The sequence below is a fragment of the Callospermophilus lateralis genome, chromosome 3 (genome assembly GCF_048772815.1).
Source record: "Callospermophilus lateralis isolate mCalLat2 chromosome 3, mCalLat2.hap1, whole genome shotgun sequence".
In the NCBI taxonomy this organism is placed as follows: Eukaryota; Metazoa; Chordata; class Mammalia; order Rodentia; family Sciuridae; genus Callospermophilus; species Callospermophilus lateralis.
Window position 1 is genome coordinate 119,661,358 of NC_135307.1, and position 22,669 is coordinate 119,684,026.

The 22,669-nt window shown below is 32.7% G+C and overlaps 1 protein-coding gene across 15 annotated transcripts in view; it reads left to right on the top strand.

The window, feature by feature from the left end:
* Nucleotides 1-22,669, top strand: part of Nrg4 (neuregulin 4) — a 205,220-nt gene that overhangs the window by 59,135 nt on the left and 123,416 nt on the right. For all 15 annotated transcript variants that reach the window (XR_013155375.1, XM_076851185.2, XM_076851186.2 and 12 more), the window contains 2 exons: nucleotides 18,027-18,092; nucleotides 20,203-20,296. Coding sequence is in view for 14 of the 15 variants with exons in the window: in XM_076851185.2 (XP_076707300.1) it covers nucleotides 18,083-18,092; nucleotides 20,203-20,296 (104 nt within the window). In the remaining variant the exon portion in view is untranslated. The remainder of the gene's footprint in view (nucleotides 1-18,026; nucleotides 18,093-20,202; nucleotides 20,297-22,669) is intronic.

Here is a 22,669-nt window from a genome sequence, read left to right on the forward strand (position 1 = left end):
CCAGTATCACTCTTGTACCAAGCCAGATAAGGATACATCAAGGAAAGCAAACCAGACCAATATTTCTGATGAACTTACATGCAAAAATCCTTTAATAAAATTTATCAATCCATATCCAACAACATATTAAGAAGATTGTATATCATGACCAAGTTGATTTTATCCCAGGGAGGCAAGAATGGTTTAATAATATACACAAATCAATATATGTAATTCACTGCACAAATTGAATTAAGGGTAAAAATCACAGTCATCTAAATTGATACAGAGAAAACCTTTGACAAAATTCAGCACCCTTCATAATTAAAAAAATAAAAACACTGAAGAAACTAGGGATAGGAACCTACCTCAATATCATAAAGCTATGTATGACAAAACCAAAGCCAACATCATAGTTAATGGAGAAAAACTAAAGCATTTTCTTTAAAATCTGGAACAAGACAAGGATGTCCACTTTCATCACTCCTATTCATATAGTTTTTGAAACTCTACCTGAGCAATTAGGCAAGAGAAGTGATACAAATAAAAGGGATAAAAATAGGAAAGGAAGAAGTCAAATTTTCATTGTTTGCAAATGATAGCAACTAAGAAGATTCAAAGAACTTGAACAGAAGACTTCTAGAGCTAATAAATTTAGCAAAATAGCAGCCTAAAAAATTAATATACAAAAATCAGTAGCTTTTCTTCATACCAGTAATGAATTTGCTGAGAAATAAATCAGGAAAACAATCTCATTCATGGTAGACTCAAAATAGAATATTTAGGAATAAATCTAATCATGGAGGTGAGAGACCTTTACAATGAAAATTATAGACCATTAAAGAAATTAAAGATACAAGAAAAAGGAAAGACCACCCATATCTGTGGATAGGCAGAATTAATATTAAGATGACTAGACTACTAAAAGCAGTATACAGATTCAGTGCAATCCCCATATAAAAATAAATAAATAAATAACATTCTTCAGAGAACTAGAAAAAAGTAGTCCAAATGAAATTTGGAAATATAAAATACCCAAAATGGCCAAAGCAATTCTAAGTAAAAAAAAAAAAAGTGCTGGAGACATTATAATACCTGACTTCAAATTATACTGCAGAGCTATTATAACAAAAACTAAATGGTATTGGAATAAAAGCAGACACATAGACCATTAGTACAAAATAGAAGACACAAAGACGAATCTACATGTTTACAGTCCTCTGATCCTTGACAAAGGTGCTCAAACCATACACTGGAGAAAAGACTGCCTTTTAAACAAATGATGCTAGGAAAACTGATCATCAATATGTAGTGGTTTCAATGTGAGGTATCCCCTGAAAGCTAATGTGTGAGACAATGCAAGAAGGTTTCGAGGTGAAATGATTGTATTATGAGATCCTTAACCCAATCACTGAATTAATCCCCAAATGGGGATTAGCTTAGTGGTAACTATAGGAAGGTAAAGTGTGGCTGGATGAGGTGGATCCCTGGGGGCATGACTTTGGGATTTATATATTGTCCCTATTGAGCAGAGTGCTATCTCTACTTCCTGGTACCACATTTACAGCTGCTTCCCTCTGCCACACCCTTCTGCCATGATTTTCTGTCTCACTTCAAGCCCCTGAGGAATGGAGCCAGCCATCTATATACTGAGACCTTTGAAACCACGAGCCCCAAAGTAAATCTTTCCTCCTCTAGAATTATTCTTGTCAGGTTTTTTGATTACAGCAGCAAAAAAGCTAAATAATACACCATAAGTAGAAAAATGAGATTAGAGATCCTCCTTTCTCACCCTGTACATTTTAAATTTAAAATGATTAAAGACCTAGGAATTAGGCCAGAAACTATGCAACTCCTAGAAGAAAACATATAGTCAACACTCCTAACTCATAGGCACCAGCAATGACTTTCTCAATAGGACCCCTAAAGCTCAGGAAATAATGCCAAGAATTAAAAAAGGGGATGGCATCAAATTAAAAAGCTTCTGCAGAGCAAAAGAAACAATTAGGAATGTGAAGAGAGAACCTACAGAATGGGAGAAAATCTTTGCTAGCTGCTCTTCTGATAGAGGATTAACACCCAGAATATTTAAAGAACTCAAAAAACTTTACATAAAAAACCTAATAACCCAATTAACAAATGGGCAGATGAATTAACCACACTTATCAAAAGAAGAAATACAAATAACGAACAAATATATAAAAAAGTTCAACATCTCTAGCAGTTAGAGAAATGCAAATCAAAACTACTCTAAGATTTCATCTCACTCCAGTCAGAATTGCAGCTATTAAGAACAAAAACAACAATAAGTGTTGGCAAAGATGTGGGGGAAAAGGCACACTCATACATTGCTGGTGGGACTGCAAATTGGTGCAGCCAATATGGAAAGCAGTATGGAGATTCCTTGGAAAGCTGGGAATGGAACTACCATTTGACCCAGCTATTCCACTCCTTGGTCTATACCCAAAGGACTTAAAAACAGCATACTACAGGGATACAGCCACATCAATGTTTATAGCAGCACAAATCACAATAGTTAATCTGTGGAACCAACCTAGATGCCCTTCAGTAGATGAATGGATAAAGAAAATGTGGTATATATACACAATGGTATATTATTCAGCAATAAAAGAGAATAAAATCATGGCATTTGCAAGGCAAGTGGATGGAGTTGGAGAATATAATGCTAAATGAAGTTAGCCAATCCCCCAAAAAAATGCCAAATGTTTTTCTTTGATATAAGGAGGCTGATTCATAGTGGGGTTGGGAGGGGGAACATGGGAGTATTAGATGAACTCTAGATAGGGCAAAGGGGTAGGAGGGAAAAGGAGGGCACAAGAGGGTAAAAAGATGGCGGAATGAGATGGATATCATTACCCTAAGTACATGTATGAAGACACAAATGGTGTGAATATACTTTATATACAACCAGAGATATGAAAAATTGGGCTCTATGTAATATGAATTGTAATGCATTCTGCTATCATATATCACAAATAGAATAAAAAGAATAAAAACAATAATAAATGCTGAAGATGATGGGGAAACGGAACACTTTTATACTGTTGGTAGGATTGTAAATTAGTACAGCCATTATGGAATCAGTATGGAGGTTCCTCAAAAGGTAAGCAGGGAACCACCAGATGATACAACTACACTACTCCTTGGAATTTATCCTGAAGAATTAAGATCAGTATACTACAATGATACATGCATACTCATATTTATAGCAGCATAATTTATAATAGCTAAACCACAGACCCAACCTAGGTGTCTGTCAATGGAATAATGGATTAAGAAAATGTGGTATAGATACACAATGGAGTTTTTTTTTCTTCATCTCTAAAGAAGAATGAAATGGTCATTTTCGAACGTTATGTTAAGTGAGATAAGCCAAACTCAGAAATTCAAGGATTGTATATTTTCTCTGGTAAGTGGAAGCTAGAGAGGAAAAAGGGAAAGAAGGTTGGCTGGATGTGTGTGGGGGTGTCTCATGAAAATGGAAGGGATAAAAGTAGAGTGAGGAAAGGGACCTGGTAGTAAGGGAGGAGAGAAAGGGAAAATATTGGGGACTGATATTGACCAAATTATATTGCATCCTGTATGAATATGTAACAATGAATCTCACCATTATGTACCACTATAATGTACCAATAAAAATATGGAAAAAAAATGAAAAACAACACCTAATAAAGGTTTATCTGTCTCCATTGAAATTAACTGTTTAATTTCTCAAGTATTTGGGGACATTTTCCAAGTATCTTTCTGTTAGTGATTTTTAAATTTAATTTCACTGTGATCTGAGAACAGACATTGTACTATTTCTAGTCTTTAAATTTGCTAATATATGTTTTGTGTCCCAAAATGTGGTCTACCTGGGTGAATGTTCCATGTGAGCTTGAAAAACTGATGTTCAGTTATATCCAGTTAACTCATAGTGCTGTTGAGTTCAACTATGTCTTTAATGGCTTTCTGACTGCTGAGTCTATTCCTAAGATAGTGGTGTTGAAGTCTTATTTTTTTAAAGAGAGAGAATTTTTTAATATTTATTTTTTAGTTTTCGGCGGACACAACATCTTTGTTTGTATGTGGTGCTGAGGATAGAACCTGGGCCGCACGCATGCCAGGCGAGCGCGCTACCACTTGAGCCACATCCCCAGCCCGAAGTCTTTCTTTTTTATTCCCTAGTTTCGTTGAAGTAAAATTGACGAAACTGACAAAAACAGTATACATTTGAAGTGTACAACATGTCTTGATATACATTGTAAAATTATTACCAAATGAAACTAATTAACACATCCGTTCCTTACACAATTACTTGCTGTGCATGTGGTGAGAACACTTAAGTTCTATTTTCTTTTAGCAAATTTTAAGTATATTATATAACATTATTAACAATGGTCACTATGTTGCACATTAGATCTAGAACTTATTCATCTTGTAACTGAAAGTTTGTACCCTTTGACCTATATCCCCCATTGCCTCTTCCTAGCTCCTGGCAACCACCATTCTACTATCTGCTTCTGTGAGTTTGACTCTTACAGGTTTTTCATATAGGTGATCATACAATATTTTTCTTTCTGTGTCTGGGTTATTTCATGTAGCGTAATGCTCTCTGGGTTCATTCACATTGTCAGAAATGACAGGGTTTCCTTCTTTGTTATGGCCAAATAGCACATACACATACATCGATCATACACACACACACACACACACACACACACACCACATATTTTTATCCATTCATCTATTGATGATTGCTTAGGTTGTTTTCATGTGTTGGCTGTTGTGAAGTCCTTCAATAGCTTTTAACACTTTCTCCTCACCAGTTGAGCAACTTGCAAGGGGTTAATTCATACAAATTTAATTGAATAAAGTACTGAATACACATGCAATTTAATTTTAATTTTACTTGCAATGATAATAGATGAAAATATCACATGAGGAAATAAGAAATCAGCATACATAAAAATCCAGAAATAAGTTGATTCTCTTAATTATCTCAGTTTAAATTTTCAAAATTATAGATTTAGGTTTTCACACTGTACTTAGGATACAATACAAATAGCCATCCAATAGATCAATTTGAATTGTGTACATTATGAAGCCTTTAGCCATGTCTCCCCCACCCACCGTTTTTAATCTTGCTCAACTTCAGCCCAGGGAACTCTGAAGGCATTCATGTTGAGATGACCTGAGAGATCATGTCTATTGAATGGTGCTGTGATCATCTGACAAAACCAGTTTTCTATACTCCAGCTGTCTTGCATCTCTGTAAACTGACCATCTAGATATGTTTATTCTAAGTATAGCATAACCTAGTTGAAACTAATAAGAGATTATATTCATAGCTAATATTTAGTAATTACTCATGATAAGCCAGGAACTATCCTAAGGGCTTTACAAAATTAGATTTTCCTTTTGAAGATTAATAGAGATAAGGAGTCAGTGGTATTACCATCTATTTTACAGATGTAAAAAACTGAGGCTTAGAAGGTTAAGTTTTTGCTCAAGGTAGTTTAAGTGGCAGAGCCAGTTTCCCAGCATAGGTCTACCTCACTCCAAAGTCCACTCTCTTGATTATGTTACCATGCCTCTCAATCATCAGGACTTTCTAAGTTAGTTTTAAAAATCAATTGAAAGTAATAGAACATCATGAAACTAGTGCTCTCTTTTGACAACAAAACACAGGTTTTTTTTTGTTGATTTTTTTTTTTTTTAGTTTTGTAATTCTTAGCCACAGAGATTATTCTCATAAATACAGCTTTAGCACTCTTTACTTCCAACTAGTGATAAATTATAATTTATATCAAATTGAGAATATAAGATATAGCCAAAGCACTTAGATGGCATTCCTTTGAAGCTATTGCTTTCAAGGGAGAAAAACAATATATTGATGAATGTTTCAGTGATTGTATTATTGTCAGTCAAAATTCTTTCATTTTTTTTTCATTGATTGTGGCACTTTGAGGAAATGACCTTAGCATTTGACATTTTAGTGTCTAATTTTGTAAAATGTGCCATTTTTGTATGTTCCCTTAAGTGAGATTTAGGATGAAATTAATTTTATATTAATGGTGCTAAATGATTTCATCTGTCACTTTAACATATGTGTTTAATAAAAACCTCTCTTGTAAAGCTTCAACAAAAATATAGTTACACATGTTTTCTTTCATAGACGGTGGCTTTGTATAAAAATTACTTCTTTTTGTTTTCTATTTATTAAAAATATGATGCAAGTCATCTCTATTCTTCTCCACCAACAAACAAAATATTTTTATATAGTGGTTGGTATTTATTTTTCTAAAAAGTACTGATTTTGTGTTTTTATATCAATTTGTAGTGAAAGCTTTGGTATTTAACATTCTACCAATCTATAAAAATGTTAGTCTTTTTCCCATATAAAGTTAAGAGTGGCCTCATCATTCTATAAAAATGCAAAAGCTTCCTTTTATGGAATTAACAGCTTTTAATGAACAGTACCATGTCTTGCTTACATTTATGTTTTTTGAGGATTTTCGAGATGGCTAACTGAAATACTTGAAGACCAAATGTGAAATTATAGCTTGAATTGTCTACCTTCCACAAAATTGTCCAGACAGTGTGAAGTGTCAAAATGGAAGAAAAACTGGTTTTAATGTAGTCTCTAGTTATAAAACTGAAATGATCTATTAGCTGGAAGTTTTTATAGTTTCTGAAGTGTGTTTGAAAAAGTATGTTCTGTTTGAGTACAAAGATCTATGGTATTTGTCAGATCAAGCTTGTTAATTGTATTACTATTTTTCCTTACTCTATCACTTCTGTTTGCTTCCAAACAAAGCATGTTAACATCCTACCGTGTGTCTATGGATCTACCCATTTTTTCTTGTATTTCTATCTATTTTTATTTTATATATCCATCTCAAAATAGTGTAGCTAGATATATAACAACATTATTTTCTCTTGATGAATTGTATATTTTAAAAGCATAAGGTATTCCTGTTTGTTCCATTTCATAGTTTTTGCCTTAAAATCTGTTGTCTGATATTATTATTGTTAAGTGTGCCAGGTTAGCATTTGGCTGTGGTATCTTTTTTCTGTTCTCTTTTTTAACTTTGTCAGTTTGTTTAGATATGTCTCTTGAAAATAAAGCTGGATGTTAAATGTGTCTTACTGTACTCAATTTAAAATCTTGTCTTTTAATCTGAGAATTTTGATTACTGATTTTATGGAATTGTTACTGTCAACTTATTTTATGCTCTTTCAATTTTCTGTTTTCTTTTTTGCCTTTTATTCCCTTAAGTTAGTCAGATTTTCACCACCACCATCCCCCACATCTTCCCGTCTCCCTCCCTCATTTTCATCTAATGGTTTGAGAATTTTCATGTTTTTATTTCTCATTGACTTATGTTTGCAGGCAGAAATATCTTAACTGATGGAGACTTGATCAGATTGTGACATTTTTGATGAAATCATGTTTCATAACATTATTTTGCTGGGCAAGCAGGTGTACTTTCTGTTTTTAGAGTTAGAGGCAGGGATTTAGAGTTAGATGGTCATGTTCATGTTTTGATACTATACTCTTCAGACTTAAGCTATGTACACACGAGAAAGTTACCTAATTTCTCTGAGCTGGGGTGGGCAATTTTTTTCCTGTAAAGTACTAGACAGTAAATATCCAGGTTTCGTGGGCCAGTATCTAATGCAGTTAGTTACTTAATTCTGTGTTGTAGTGAAAAAACAGCCATAAATGCTATGTAAATAAATACGTGATCATATTTCAGTAAAACTTTATTTATAGACAGTGATATTTTAATTCTGTATAATTTTTATATATCACAAAATATCCTTTCTCCCCACCTATTTAAAACTGTGAACAGCTATTCTTGGCTCAAAGGCCATAAAAAAATAGGTGGAGGACTGGGTTTGATCCATAGGGCATAGTTTGCTGACATTTGCTCTAAATTATAAATTTCTCACAAAAATCTGATTTTGAAGTAGCAGATTTTTTGATCATTCACAGTTTGACAGTTCTTCATCTAGGAAGCAATGGATTTGATGAATTGGATTTTTAGGGCATAATACTTCATGGTGTTGATTGTTTTATTCCAAACGTTACTTTTTGTAAAAAAAAAAAAAAAAATTGAAGGAAATGGAAGCATAAATGTCCTTCAGAATTATTAAAGCTTGATCTCTGAAGATATTAAATCAACTTGCTACTTTGTATTATTTCTTTTAAAGAATAGGGCTTGGGCTGGGATTGCAGCTCATTGGTAGAATTCCTTCCCTAACATTTATGGGGCCCTGGGTTTGATTCTCAGCACCATATATAAAATAAAGGTCCATTGATAACTAAAAAAAAATTTTTTTTAAAGAGAATAGGGCTTGTGGGCTGGGGATGTGGCTCAAGCGGTAGCATGCTCGTCTGGCATGCGTGCGGCCCGGGTTCGATCCTCAGTACCACATACAAAGATGTTGTGTCTGCCGAAAAAAAAACTAAAAAATAAATATTAAAATTCTCTCTCTCTCTCTCTCTCTCTCTCTCTCTCTCTCTCTCTTTCTCTTTTTAAAAAAAGAACAGGGCTTGTATCTCAAATGAGAAAAGTTGTAATTGCAGATTATAACTAAAACTCTGTTGTAGAATAGGAGTTCATGTCATTTGTCCCTTTAGGAAACAGTTTTCAGGTCATACCTACAGAGTTTAACTGTGGATGAACATTTTCCCCCCATCCCTTCTAATACTGACTGACGGAGAGTGGGGAATTTAACTGCCCAGGCATTGCAAAGAGAGTCTTACTAGTCAAATGTTTACAAACCATAAAGGCAATATCTGAAAATAGCATAATATTAACCTGCATAAAAATAAAGGAATCTGTAGTGAAATGAATTTTGACTGATTTCTGCCCCTTAGATTTTTGAATTTTTAATCTTGATTTTTTGTTTGTGAAATAGAGCTATTAATTAGGGCCTGGAAAAAGATAGTGAATATCTTTTTGATCTTGGTAGTTAGCTTTATGAGAACTCAAAAGTTAGCTATCATTTTATTTATTTTTTTATTATCTTCTGTATCCTTATTTTATGACAACTAGAAATGTTGATAAATCATCATTAGTTTAGTATTTCTGTTCATTTCTCTTCATACCTAAGTTTGGTTTAAAGATTTTAATTTATCTGATATGTAATTTTATTAAATTATTTAATTCATTTAATTTTCATTAAATTCTAATTTTAATGTTATGTAGTACAAGATGGTTTTATGATATTTTCATTAAAATTATACCTTCTATTAATGTAAAATGAACTTTCATCATGATTCTATTTATTTACTTTTGCCTTAAACTAATTGGTCTGACATATCACAACCTAGGTTCTGTTGTTCATCTTCTGTAATCCTTCTTGTTGTTGTTGTCGTTTGAGATGAAGTCTCACCATGTTGCCCAGAATTCAAATATCACTGAATTCTATTCATAGAATTCAAATGTCATTGTCTATCATGGTCTCAAACTCCTGGGATCAAGTGATCCTCCCGGCTCAGCCTTTTAAGAGCTGGGCCAGATAACAGATAACACCCCATCTGGCTCATGCTCTGTAATCTTGATATTTAATTTTGGGTGTTTTTCTTGGAGCAACACATAGTTGATTTTTCCTTTTATCGAGATTGACAATAAATGTAAATCAATAAATGATGTATCTTTTATATTCCTTAGTCATCTTCATGTAATTTTAAAATTCTTCCTTATTAATAATTAATAGCATTTACTACATATTTTATTTCTTTAAATCTTTACTAGTATTTTGAAATTTGCATATTCTGTTTTTAATTTTACCAGTAGTTACTTTTACCCGTTTATAAACACCCCTTTCTAATCTGTAGCTATTTGTCAGAGGTGGGAGTGGAATAGTGGGAACTGATTTTCTGGATCAAGTTGATAGACTGCACATATTAGTTATGCTCTTGTCTCAACCTAAGCTCCATTAAAATAGGTTAGGGACATATGAAAATGACAAGAAAAGGGAAAGGGGAGTTAAAGATTACCAACAGACATGTGATTTCTTTAGTTTTCTGGAAGATGTAAATTAATGTTGGAAGGCTGAAACCACAGCCCAAAATGTGCTATAAAGAGGCCATAGTGACTTGGAGAGTTTTCTCCATGGTAGAACCCCACAGAGACTTAATCTCAGACTTACTATGCAATACTAAGAGCAAAAGTAATAAGACTGAATGCATTTGGTAGGGCAGTAATTGAAGGTAGATATACAAATCAGCCTTGATAATGGACCCCACCCACATATCCTCCCTTTCAGAATAGACTGGGAGGAGGGCAGTCAGGTATATCTGCCTCGGGGTGGCGGGAATCTCTTTCCTAAAGAAATTTAATGAAATCGGGACTTCAACATGATTGTTGGCTCTGGAACAGGGACTAGAACTCTTTATGTAAAGTATCAGATGGATGTGAAGATTTTCAGGCCATAAAGACTATGATTTGTCTTACTTCATGCTGTTATAAAAAGTACCATCAATTAGATAATTTATATATAACAGAAATTTATAATCATTCACCACATAGTGACATTTCAGTGAACATAGTACCACAGATATAGCAGTGGCTATGCTGTGTAGTCATGGTGTGTAGTAGGCTCTATCTTTTAGGTTTGTGTAAGTACACTCTATGATATTTTCTCAAGGACAAATTTCCTAACACATTTCTCAGAATTGATAAGCAATGCATGGCTCTATTTTCTCACAGTTCTAGAGAGACAGGGAAGTCTGTGATCAAGGGGCCAGTAGATTCAGTGTCTGATGAGAGCCGCTCATCTTCCAAGATGACCCCTTGTTGCTGCGTCCTCTGGAGGAAGGAGCACAGTGTCCTCTCATGACAATAAGAGTAGAAGGGCAAAAACTCTGAACGCTGTATGCACCCTCTTTTTTAAAGGCCTTAGTTCCTGTGATCTTCTAAAGGTCCCAGTTTAAAATAGTTGATAGATTTTTGGAAGAAGTACAAACATTCAAGTCATAGCTGTTTTTGTGCTATATCCCCATGTGTTTTTTTTTAATTTGGGGGGGTTTTTTTAGTTGTCAATAGACCTTTATTTTATTTAGATGTGGTGCTGAGAATCAAACCCAGTGCCTCACACATGCTAGGCAAGTGCTCCACCACTGAGCCACAACCCCAGCACCCCCATGTATTTTTTAATGTTTGTTTGGCTTTTATGGCTCTTTAAAATGTTTTTTAAAACATTCTTAGCTCAAAGGTCATACAAAAACAATCTGGCTTGTGGTCTGTACTTTGCTGTAGAAGAAGCTCCTTCTCATTCTGTCATCTGATAGTTCTGCAGTCTGCTAGCTGGCTCCTTATAGCTTTTCCTGAAAATAAACCTGCCAATCAAATGTTCTACCAGGTACACAGAGTACCTAAGCCTACTTCCCACTCAGAATTTGAGGTGTACTGGGAAACAGATGTACTTACATAACATCAGAGGAATACACACCTCTTGCTGGGAATGAATAGTCAACCAAGAATAAACAACCAAGGCATCTGAGCACACAACCAAGGCTTCACAGTTATTTGAGGAAAATCAACTTATTGGAGAAGACCAAGATAACAATTACTGATCCTGGAAGTAATGTAATGCAGGGAGCTAAAGAGATCCTGGAGTATATTGTGAGAGATATAACCAGTATGTTGTGAAAGATTTGAGATGCTGTTGCCTTCCTTAAACAAGAAAAGCTGTAGAAAATGAATAAGAGAACAAAGAACTCTTTATAGATGAAAAATATTACTAACATCTTAAAAAAAGGTCAATAACAGGGATACAAAGTACAGTTGAAAAACCCTTCTGGAGACTAGGGCTGTAGCTCAGTGGCAGAGCATTTGTCTGGCCACTGAGTTCTATCCTTAGCACCACATAAAAATAAATAAAGGCATACTGTCTATTTGCAGCTACCAAAAAAGTAAAGATAAATAAATAAATTAAAAAGAAACCCCTCTAGAACATTGTTTAAAAAAATAGAAAATATGACAAAATACAGAAGTGAAGGCGATAAACCTAGAAATTATAGAAGTTTTATAATGGAAGGAAATAAACTATTAAAACAAATAATAGATGAATTTTCCAAGATGTAAGGAACATAAGCCTTCAGATAGGAAGGGCCCAAATGGCTGTCTAGCACTATTTGAGAAAAATTTTTGAGGATAAGGCTAGGTAACATTCTCATAAAATTTTAGAACCCTGAGCAAAAAATAGATCTTAAATACTTCAGGGGAGGGGACAAACTAGTAACTTAAAAAGTTTTAATGGTTAGATGGGCATCAGACAGACTTCTCTGGATACTGAAAAAAGATAGTGTGCATATCTAAATTATTTTCAGTGTAAATCAACATGACTAGCCCAATACTCTCATTTAGCTGTGAAGACAAAAGAAAAATGTCTGTAGTCATGCAAGAACTTAATGTTTTTGCTGCACCCTGTTTTAGGGAGTTGGTTGATGATGGACTCTAGCAAAACAACAAAAAACCAAAAAAACAGAAAACAGAGGATGTAGGAAACTAGAATCAATCCAGAAAATCACTGAAGGGAAATTTTTGGAAAGATAGTTGCATTCAGATACAGTTTTAGAGAATATTCAATTCAAATTTGAGCTTTGGAAGGGATGTTTCAGAAAACAAGATGACTACATGAAATAAACAGCATGATTAAGAAACTAATATTTGTTATACTATGATAAAGCACATTATTCTTTAGCCTCCCCTTCAAAAAGAAATACAATATAAGAAAAAGTTGTATAAGAAAAACATAGTACAAATATATGCAAATTAAAATGTGATATGATTTTAATCATCTTACCAAGTTTGAGAAAAGAGAATTTATTTTGCTGCTTGGAATATTATAAGTGGTATCATGATATGAAATAAGAGGAGACATTATTCTTATGTACTTCTAGGATCTGTCATGAATGATAATTATATAATAATAATAATAATATAACTACTTCTATTGCTTTTCAACTTTTAGAGTAAATTTAGAGACAAGGTACGAAAGACTTTATTAGGGTTATGGACCAAAATGTAAATGTTAAGTTTACATTTAATGTTAATATTCATGATATAAGAATCAAGATATAGCTAATGAAGAAGGGAGTGGGAGGAGAAAGATAGAAGGAAGGCTAATGGCACAATTGATTGTTTCACATGGTAAACAATCAGTCTGTGAACTGATCTGGCCTGTATTAAGACATGGTACATTGGTGGACTTAACCAACTGGGGATCTAAAATAGTTTAAAAAATTGTTGCATCTATACTGAACGTGGACACGTCTTTTTCTTGTTATTATTTCCTATACAATGTAGTATTATAACTATTATATAGCATTTACATTGTATTAGGGAATGTCTACCACTAAGCCACATCTCTAGCCCTTTTATTTTTTATTTTGAGACAGGGTCTCACTAGGCTTTAAACTTGTGATCCTCCTACTTTAGACTCCAGAGTTGCTGGGATTACAGGTAGGCACTACTTTGCCCAGATAGAAATGATTTAAAATATATCAAATATATGATTATTTGCATTTACTTTAAGTTTCCAGCTCAAGTCAACCATCAATCTACCCTCTAGCCATATAGATTTGATTTTCCTAGACATTTCATATAAATAGAAATGGCTTCTTTCACTTAGCTTTTTTTAATATTAATTCATGTTTTAACATGCACTAATACAAAATTCCTTATTATTGCTAAGTAGTATTCCATTGACTGGCCATGGAACATTTTGGTTATTCATTCATCAGTTACAGACATTTAGATGATTTCCAGTTTGGGACCTTTATTAATACAGCTGTTCTAAACATCTATATACAGGTCTTTGTGGGATATACATTTGCATTTCTCTTGGATGCATTTATATGATAAACTTATGTTTAACTTTTTAAGGAATTCCCAAACTATTTTCCTAAATAGTAGTCCCACCAGCAATGTATGAGTGCTCTAGTTCCTCCATGTCCTTGTCAGAACTTGTTATTGTCTATCATTTTTGTTTAATCATTCTTGTGGGTATGAAATTGTATCTTGTGGTTTTTAATATTAATTTTTCTAGGGGCTGGGGTTGTGGCTTAGCCGTAGAGCGCTCGCCTAGCACATGCGAGGCCCTGGGTTCGATCTTCAGCACCACATAAAAATAAATAAATAAATAAAGATATTGTGTCCAACTAAAAAATATTTTTTAAAAATTTTCTAATAGCTATTCCTTTACTTGTTTAATTTCAACAATACTTGAAAATCATCCTTGATTTTTCTTTATTTCTTACCATACTCATCTATTTTGTGGTTGTACACCTTAGTATTTTTTTAAATTACCTTTCTCCGTTATCTTAATTCCTGTTGCTTTGTTTGTTCACTATTCTTGATGATTAAAATAGCTTCTAAACTGCTTTCTCTGATACCATTTCCTCTGCAGGTTCTAATCTGTTTTCCATACTTCCATCAAAATGAATTTCATAAAATGTAGATACAACTATGTCACTCCTTTGCCAAGAACCTTTCAAAGGCTTTTAAATGCCCTGCAGATAAAGTCTACATATGGACTCTGATTGCCTCATACATACTACCTATTCGTGCCACTTTTATTCCCACTACCCCACTTTCTTATAAACCTGTGTACTCTCCGTATATACATACCTTATACATATTTTGACCCATGATCTATTTATAATTATCTGACTACCTTGGAACTTTTTTCTTCTTTTATCTGACTACCTTGGAACTATTTCCACTATCTGGAATGTTTATCCATCTCTGTTTACAAACTCTCATTTTTTTAAGGTTAAACACAAATAATTGTACATCTTGGAATCTTTTCCTGATTTTCCTTAACAGTTAAACTCTGTGTGTGTGTGTGTGTGTGTGTGTGTGTGTGTGTGTGTGTGTATGTATGTGTTAATGTAGTGGTAAACATATGTTTGTGATAAGATTACATTGAATCATATAAAATTTTCCTTATTCTAAGTAAAAATAAGGTATATATGAATTTCTGTGTGAGTTAGCTTTCTGTCTTGGTGAAAAATACCTGAGAAAATCAAATTAAAAGAGGAAAGGCTTATTTTCGCTCATGGTTTCAGTCCATGGTTGGTGGCTCCATTGCTTTTGGACCTGTGGAAAGGCAGAACATAACATCAGGGAGCACATAGTGGAGCAAAGCTGCCATTTCGTGGTAACTGGAGAGCAAAGAGAAAGAGAATGGGATGGAGTCCCACATCCCCTTCAAAGGCATTCCTCCATGACCTAACTTCCTTCAATAGGCCCTACATCGCAAAGGTTCCACCACCTCTCAATGGCACCATCAGCTGTAGACCATGGTTTCAGCACATGAGCCTTGGGCAAACAGTTAAGATCCAAACCTTAACAAGGAGTCAGCCTAAAACATTTTTGCAGTTACTTGTTTTTGTATCTGTTATTCTCCAATCTAGCAAGAGACTGTCATTTGTTTAAGGGCAATAGGCCACCTAGTGCTGTTTGTTGACAGGTTAACAGAGAAATTATTCTTAAATACCATTGCATTTAGAGTGAAATGTTGCTCTTTAAAGTCATTATATTTTCTACTTTGGAGTCACTTGGCTCCAAGGGCTGTTTATATGCATTGTGTCAAAAATAACTCAGTATAAAACTGTCATGATATATCTCTTAATAAGTACATCTTCAATGTCATGGATAAAGTCACAGATTCACAGATTATTTCTCATGTGCAATTTAGTAGTAATTTCTGTGTTAGTAGACAACATAATAGTTTCATAGTTCAAGTAAAATAACAAAGGATACTGATTTTTCATAAAAAAAAACCAAAACATCATTTTGCTGGACATGGTGGAGTATGCCTGTAATCCCCGTGACTTGGAAGACTAACAGGAAGATGGCAAGTTCAAGGCCAGCCTGAGCAACTAAGCAAGGCCCTGAGCAATTTAGTGAGACCCTGTCTCAAAAAAAAAAAAAAAAAATAGGGCTGGGGATGTGCCTCAGTAATTAGGCCCCTGAGTTCAATCTAATATCAGAAAAAAACCAAAACAAAATAAAAATAACATTTTGTAATTCTCATACCATAAGCTAAAATGACTTAAGTATGTGTGTATATATACATATATAATGATTATAGCTATATAAAATTTGCCATTGAATGTGGGAGATAATATATGGTAATGAAAAGAAATGTTTCAGAGTATGAATTATGAGTTTATTTTGATACTTTTTAAAAGAACAAATATATTAGTTTTTGTGTTTTACATCAGTCAAGTAGTGATATTGTCTGAATGTGGCTTTAGAAAAGATAACTATCTAAATACTTGACATAATGTAGATAGCTATATCTAAGAACCCTGTACTTCATTTAAACAAAATTATAGTTTTAGTCAATATTTTAAAATATTTTTAAAATTTAACTTTCCTTAAGGGATATGTAATAGCTTTGCCATAGTTTTAAAGTCATTATATTGTTATCAGTAGTAGGTAAGTTCAATAATTATATTTTAAATCAGATATGGGGTTATAAGTTCTATTAGAGCTATTATCATCTTTCAGTTCTATAAATTCTTCAAGTCATCATAAATAAATTTTATGTGGTATATAAGGAAACTATTTAAAAAAAAAAAAAAGCCTTGTGGAACAATTGTCCATTAGCTCCACATAAAAATTTCTTTTCTTCACAAACTTAGATAGTACTCTTGAATTATCTAGACATACGAAGGTAAGTAAGGAGTCTAAATAATGTGATGTAATTCATAACTTTAAAACACAAACAGTGATTGGGAAGTACAGCTTAGTACAACTCCTTTTCTAAGTAAAATTCTGCCCCATTTGTGACTCTGAGCATGTAGACTGAAGGGTAGCTTTCTTAGTGGTGCCTTACCTCTGGGTACACCTTGGTCTATCTGCCTTGCTCTGGTTCACACTGCAGCCATATAAATCAGTTTTTTGACATGTTATAAAATGTAAGTCACAGCTGCTATAGTCTACAGTATTCAAAAACTTTTGCAACACTGTATGTCTAAATTTATTTTTTTAATGAATATTAAAATTTTTAATATAAGTTTTTATTGAGGTAAGCCCTTTTTGTTTGGAAAAAAAGAAACTCCAAATGAGAATTTCAAAATAAATAGTTTTAATGTGTATATACACTCTTTCTCTCTCCCTCTTTCTACCACCTACCCCCTCTCTTTCTCTCTGCTTGTGTAAAAAAGAAAGAAAGGGAATGATTGGGTTTGGGAGAAGACCTTGGAATTACACCTGTGTAATAGGAAGTTGTAGATTAAGATTTCTGTTAAAAATCTTTATGCTTAAGTCAGAAGTAAATAGATTTTATAAAAAAGAATTAAGAAATTGTAATCATTATGTAAGTATAAATGCTTCATCTCTTCAAATTTATTTTAATTTCTTGTTTCTGTTATAGCAGAAAACTTCAAACATAAGCATGCCTCTTTAGCTACTTGGCTTTACCAGATGCCCAACATTTTTTAAAGAAAGGCATGTGTAGATTGATAAATGAATGTGCAAGGTATGGTAAACTCAAAAGTGCTTTTAATGGTTCTAAAGAAATTTTAAAAATTTTAATGCTGTTGGAGATTTTTATATTCCCTGTTTGACCATTTTCAATAAATTGAAAAATTGGAAGCTACTGATTCTACTTAAAAGTTAGATTATTAATAAATAGGCTTTATGAAAAAGCAAAAAGTCCAGGTCATTCAGTTTCATTACTACCATATATGTTTCATTTTCTCATATAGTACATTACTACTTTAAAATGTTTATTAAAAACCAGCATTAGAACAAAAAGTTTTAAGATTAAATTATATTATTTTAGGAAATGATTTGTATTTAGTGCACTTATACTTTATAATGTTGATCCTTTGGTTTTATCTGCACAGATTTTTTAATTGATATATTCAAAACATAGATATCTAACTAATTTTGTCACTCACAAATAAATGACTTATTTTCAACATTTAAAGAGTATCACTATTAGAATATTTGATGTAACTCCCTCAAAAGAATATTTTTTCTTAAATTATTAATTTTAAACTATTTTAGGTGCTGTTTTTCAACCCTAATCTTCTGACCAAGGATGAAACTATTTAAAAATTAAGATGTTAACAGGTAATTTCTTCTGTTTATACTTTTGTCAATGTGTGTTATTTAGAAATAGAACAATAGATGTACATTAACACAAGATTATATTGTTCCTTATCTAAAATCCTCCCCAAAATATGAAATATTTTAGTTTTGAAATACTTTCCTATATAACATAAAACTTTTGTTTTGGGTTTATGTGTTTTATTGTTCTTTACAAACTGACCAATTCTAGCGTACTCTATATCTAATATCAACTTCCCAAATAATAAGTAAATTTGAAACCAGAGCAAAGAATGAAAATAGATTCAGAGATAGTGATTCAGGTTAGATGAGTTTTTTTATTGATATAATATGTGATATTATTTCAGTAAATATATGTCTGGATATAATTAGTTAAAAAGGACATTACTTTCAGCTGTGATAAAGCTAATAGAAAATCATATGGGATCATTTCCATGATTCTGATGTAATGTAGTTTTAACTGGGATTTTTGTCAACCAAATTATTCCTGAAAAATTGTATAGATTATTAAAAGTTGTTTAATTTTAAAGAAGCATGCATTGTGTAAAAAAAGAAAAAACCTTAAAGTATTAGTTTTAGCTGGTTTACGTTGTTTTTATTCAGTTCTTTGTAGTTCTATTTTCTGTCTTTACATTTTTGTACTTTTATGGTTATAATATGCTGAAATAGGTTTTTCTCAATTCTGAAGTAAAAGGAAAGTTGCAAACTTTCAAATTCTGATTGTGAAGACATCTGGATCATAGTAGTTATCATTCATATATATATGTGTGTATATACATATATATATATGGTGTAGATGGACACAATACCTTTATTTTATTTATTTATCTTTATGAGATGCTGAGGATTGAACTCAGTGCCTCACACATGCTAGGTAGGTGCTCTATCACTGAGCTACAGTTCCAGCCCCCAAAATTATATCTTAACAGGTATCAATATCTTAGTGGCAAAAATGTTAGAGAAAGTTTTTTTTTTAACTAGTAAACTATCTTTAAATGCCAAACGAGAGAATTGTCATTGTCTGCTTCACATTAGATGATTCTAAGTAATTTTTAGACAATCAGGAACTACCAAGGTAAAATTTTAAAAGCAGTATCATTCTCCTTTTAAAGCCAAAAGATAAAGTTTTCAGCAATTTCCTAATCACAAAGAGTAGTATAAATGACCCAATAAATTTGACTATGGTTACTTCTGATTTTTTCTATATTGGCTGTGGTCAAAAAAGAAACTTTTTGTAAAGAGATGGTGGCGGTGGGAGTGGGGTATGAGGCTGAGTCTAGAAGGAAAGAGAAATATCAATGAGAGAGGGAAGGCAGAGAGAGGAAGAAAGATAAAGGAAAGATCAAACATAAAGAGTGAGGAAAAGAAAGAGGAAAGAAAGAAGGAAGTGACATGGAGAAAGAGAAGGGAGAGAAAGGAAGCAAGAGGAGTGGAGGGTTATTTCCTTATTATTCTGAAAGTTTTGGCTATATGTTAAGCACAAACTTAGATTTTTAGTTTTACTTTAGGATTTTAGTCTTTTCAGTTATTAGCTTTTACCTAAAGTTCCCTTGCAAATAAAAACCTTATGAGATTATATTTTATTTTTCATGTTTGACTTTGGTTGTCATACAAGAGGAATATTTTAAGATAAATTTGGAAGCATAATTTATTTCAATTATCTAAATTTTTTTCCTATCACAATTTCAGATTTAAAATATTTGAAACACCAAAGGAAAAAGAAGAATTTAAATGCAACCTTAGGACAGGAAAGCTCTAAGTAATACTGTAAAATCTTGGTGGTAAATGAGAAGGACCTGTTTATTCTATGATCCTAATCACTGCCTTTTAATCTAACTAAAGCAGAGATTTCTTATTTCTGTTATGTAGCTTCTAAATCCATTATAATTAACAACCATATCTGTAAGATGGATTCATTTTTCTCTCAAAGTGATAGATTTTTCTTTCAAAGTGACTATGAAATAAGAAATAAGATTCTTTCATTTTGAGGAAAAATTCCTCATTCTAATTTTTAGTATTGCTGCTTCATTCTAAGACTGGTTATTCCTGTTTCTGATTGCATCAGAAGTATTTTAATATGCTTTCCTCTGTTCCATATGCATGTGTGTTTTAGATCACGAGGAGCCCTGTGGTCCCAGTTACAGGTCATTTTGCCTGAATGGGGGGATTTGTTATGTGATACCTACTATTCCCAGCCCATTTTGTAGGTGAGTGAAATGGACTGGGGGAGAGGGTAATTTTATTTCTTACAAACTTATTTGAGAAGTGAGAAAAAGTAAACAAAAAGTGTAAGAAATATATATATATATATATATATATATATATATATACACACACATATATATATATGTATATATATATACACACACACATATTTACATATATACATATATTTACATATATATACACATTTACATATATATGTAAATGTAAGAAAATATGATAAATATTCTTCGTGTTTTTATTATTTTTAAAATAGGCATTGGTAGTTTCTATCCATATAGAGTATTGAAAATAATCCATTTTAATGAACTGTGAGTTTTAGCAATTTAGGGAAGGCAGCTTATGTTTAATATTAATAACAAAACAACTAGAGAATTCATTAATTAAAATACCCAATATGAGACACATTGTTTTGAATTTAGACTGAGTTGGCACTAAAACTTATACTTGGTATATTAAAAAGAAAGTGAAAAGTTAAGTTTTTCTAATGTTGGTACCAAATCTTAACCACTGTTGTTTTAAAATAGCATATTATTTGGGGAGTACAGACATAGCAGAAAATCAGTAAAATGATTCAAAATAGTATTTGTATAGTACTTCCTGTGAGTTTAATTGACTAGTATTTTTTTTGAGAGAGAGAGAAGAGAGAATTTTTTAATATTTATTTTTCAGTTTTTCAGTGGACACAACATCTTTATTTTATTTTTATGTGGTGCTGAGAATCGAACCCAGCTCCCTGTGCATGCCAGGCGAGTGCATTACCGCTTGAGCCACATCCCCAGCCCCTTAATTGACTAGTATTTAAGGGCATTAAAAAAAAAAAAAAAAACAAAACCTTTTTTAGTACATGAGCTAGGCACAAAGAACTATCACTGAGGCCCATAGATTTTGTGGAGTAACTCCCTACAACTTCAAGATATTTTATAATTTGTGTGAATTACTTGTTTGCTCTTTAACTGAAATGAAAAGTATAGAATATAAATTTAAGATTTAAGTTCTTATTGAATGCAAGAATAGAAAAGTCAAATTTATGGGAAAATTGGGATCTGGTTTAAAGGAGAGGAGAGAGGTAAGTAACGTCATTCTTATCTGGAAGTTTTTAGTGAACTCTGAGTTTTAGCAATTTAGGGAAGGCAATTTATGTTTAATATTAATAACAAAACAAAAAGTTTTTCGGGGTTTTTCATATTGGGAACAGTATTCATATTGGGAATAATGCCTAGTGTTTTTTTTCCTCAAATGACCATATAAAGGGAAGGGGGAGGAGGAACAGAACAACAATTACTCAACATTCACCATGTGCCTCAACAGTATGTTTTTTAAAAATCTATCTTACCAACATATAATGCATGTATGATAAACTACACTTGTTTAAACCACAAATTGAATTTTAGCAAATGTCACACCCATGAAACTGCCACAACTTCCATGTCAAGATATAGAACATCTCCAATGCCCCCCCACCCAAAATTTTGTTGTTGACCCTGTTCTTTATTTATATTTTAACACTTTATTCTCAGCAACCTTAGAGGAAGGAGGCAGGGGAAACTTAAGAAATAGAAAAGTATGTAGAAAATGAGAATTTAAGTGAATTGCTAAAGGTCATACTTTTTTTAACCCCAAAGGCTGAATCCTTTTTCCCTCTCAGAATGGTGGAACCAATAATAAGACCAAGCGCCAATTGAGCAGCAAAGAAGACTTTTATTCTTGACCAAAAATATGAGAAGTGCAAGATACACTTGCAAATCAACTTTTCTCAGGGTTCAGAAGGTTGTAGATACAGGGCACAAGAAATGAGGGAGAAGGGTAAGGTAGTGCTGGGGAGGAATGTTCAGGTATTCTATTATAATGAAGTTCCAACCTACTTTATCTAGCCCAGCAGAGGAGGAACTTCTAGTCTTCGGGTATCTTGTCATCAAAGATGTTTAGGAAGGATAAAAACTAGGCCACCTAGGCAGTCATCACCAGAGCAGGGAAGCAAAACAGCAAGGAAGAAGAAAGGAATGACCTTTAGATTCAACTTTCAAGGTGTGTTTAACCTTTTAATACATTTATGCTGCATCCTTTCTAAGGGGACATGGCACATGGCATTTATACAATGAAATTATAATGCTTATCAGAAGATATATATTTAATAATTAAAATATACTATAGTTTTTTTTGTCTTGATCTTGGTGGTGACAACATGGGTGAAAAGACTGTTCTTCTTTATTGAATTGCCTTTGTACCTTTGTCAAAACTTAATTAACCAAATATGTGTGGGTCTATTTATGGATTATTCTGTTCTGTTGATTTTTTTCTGTCTTTTCACCAACACCGAATAATTTTGATAATTATAACTTTATGATGAGTGAATT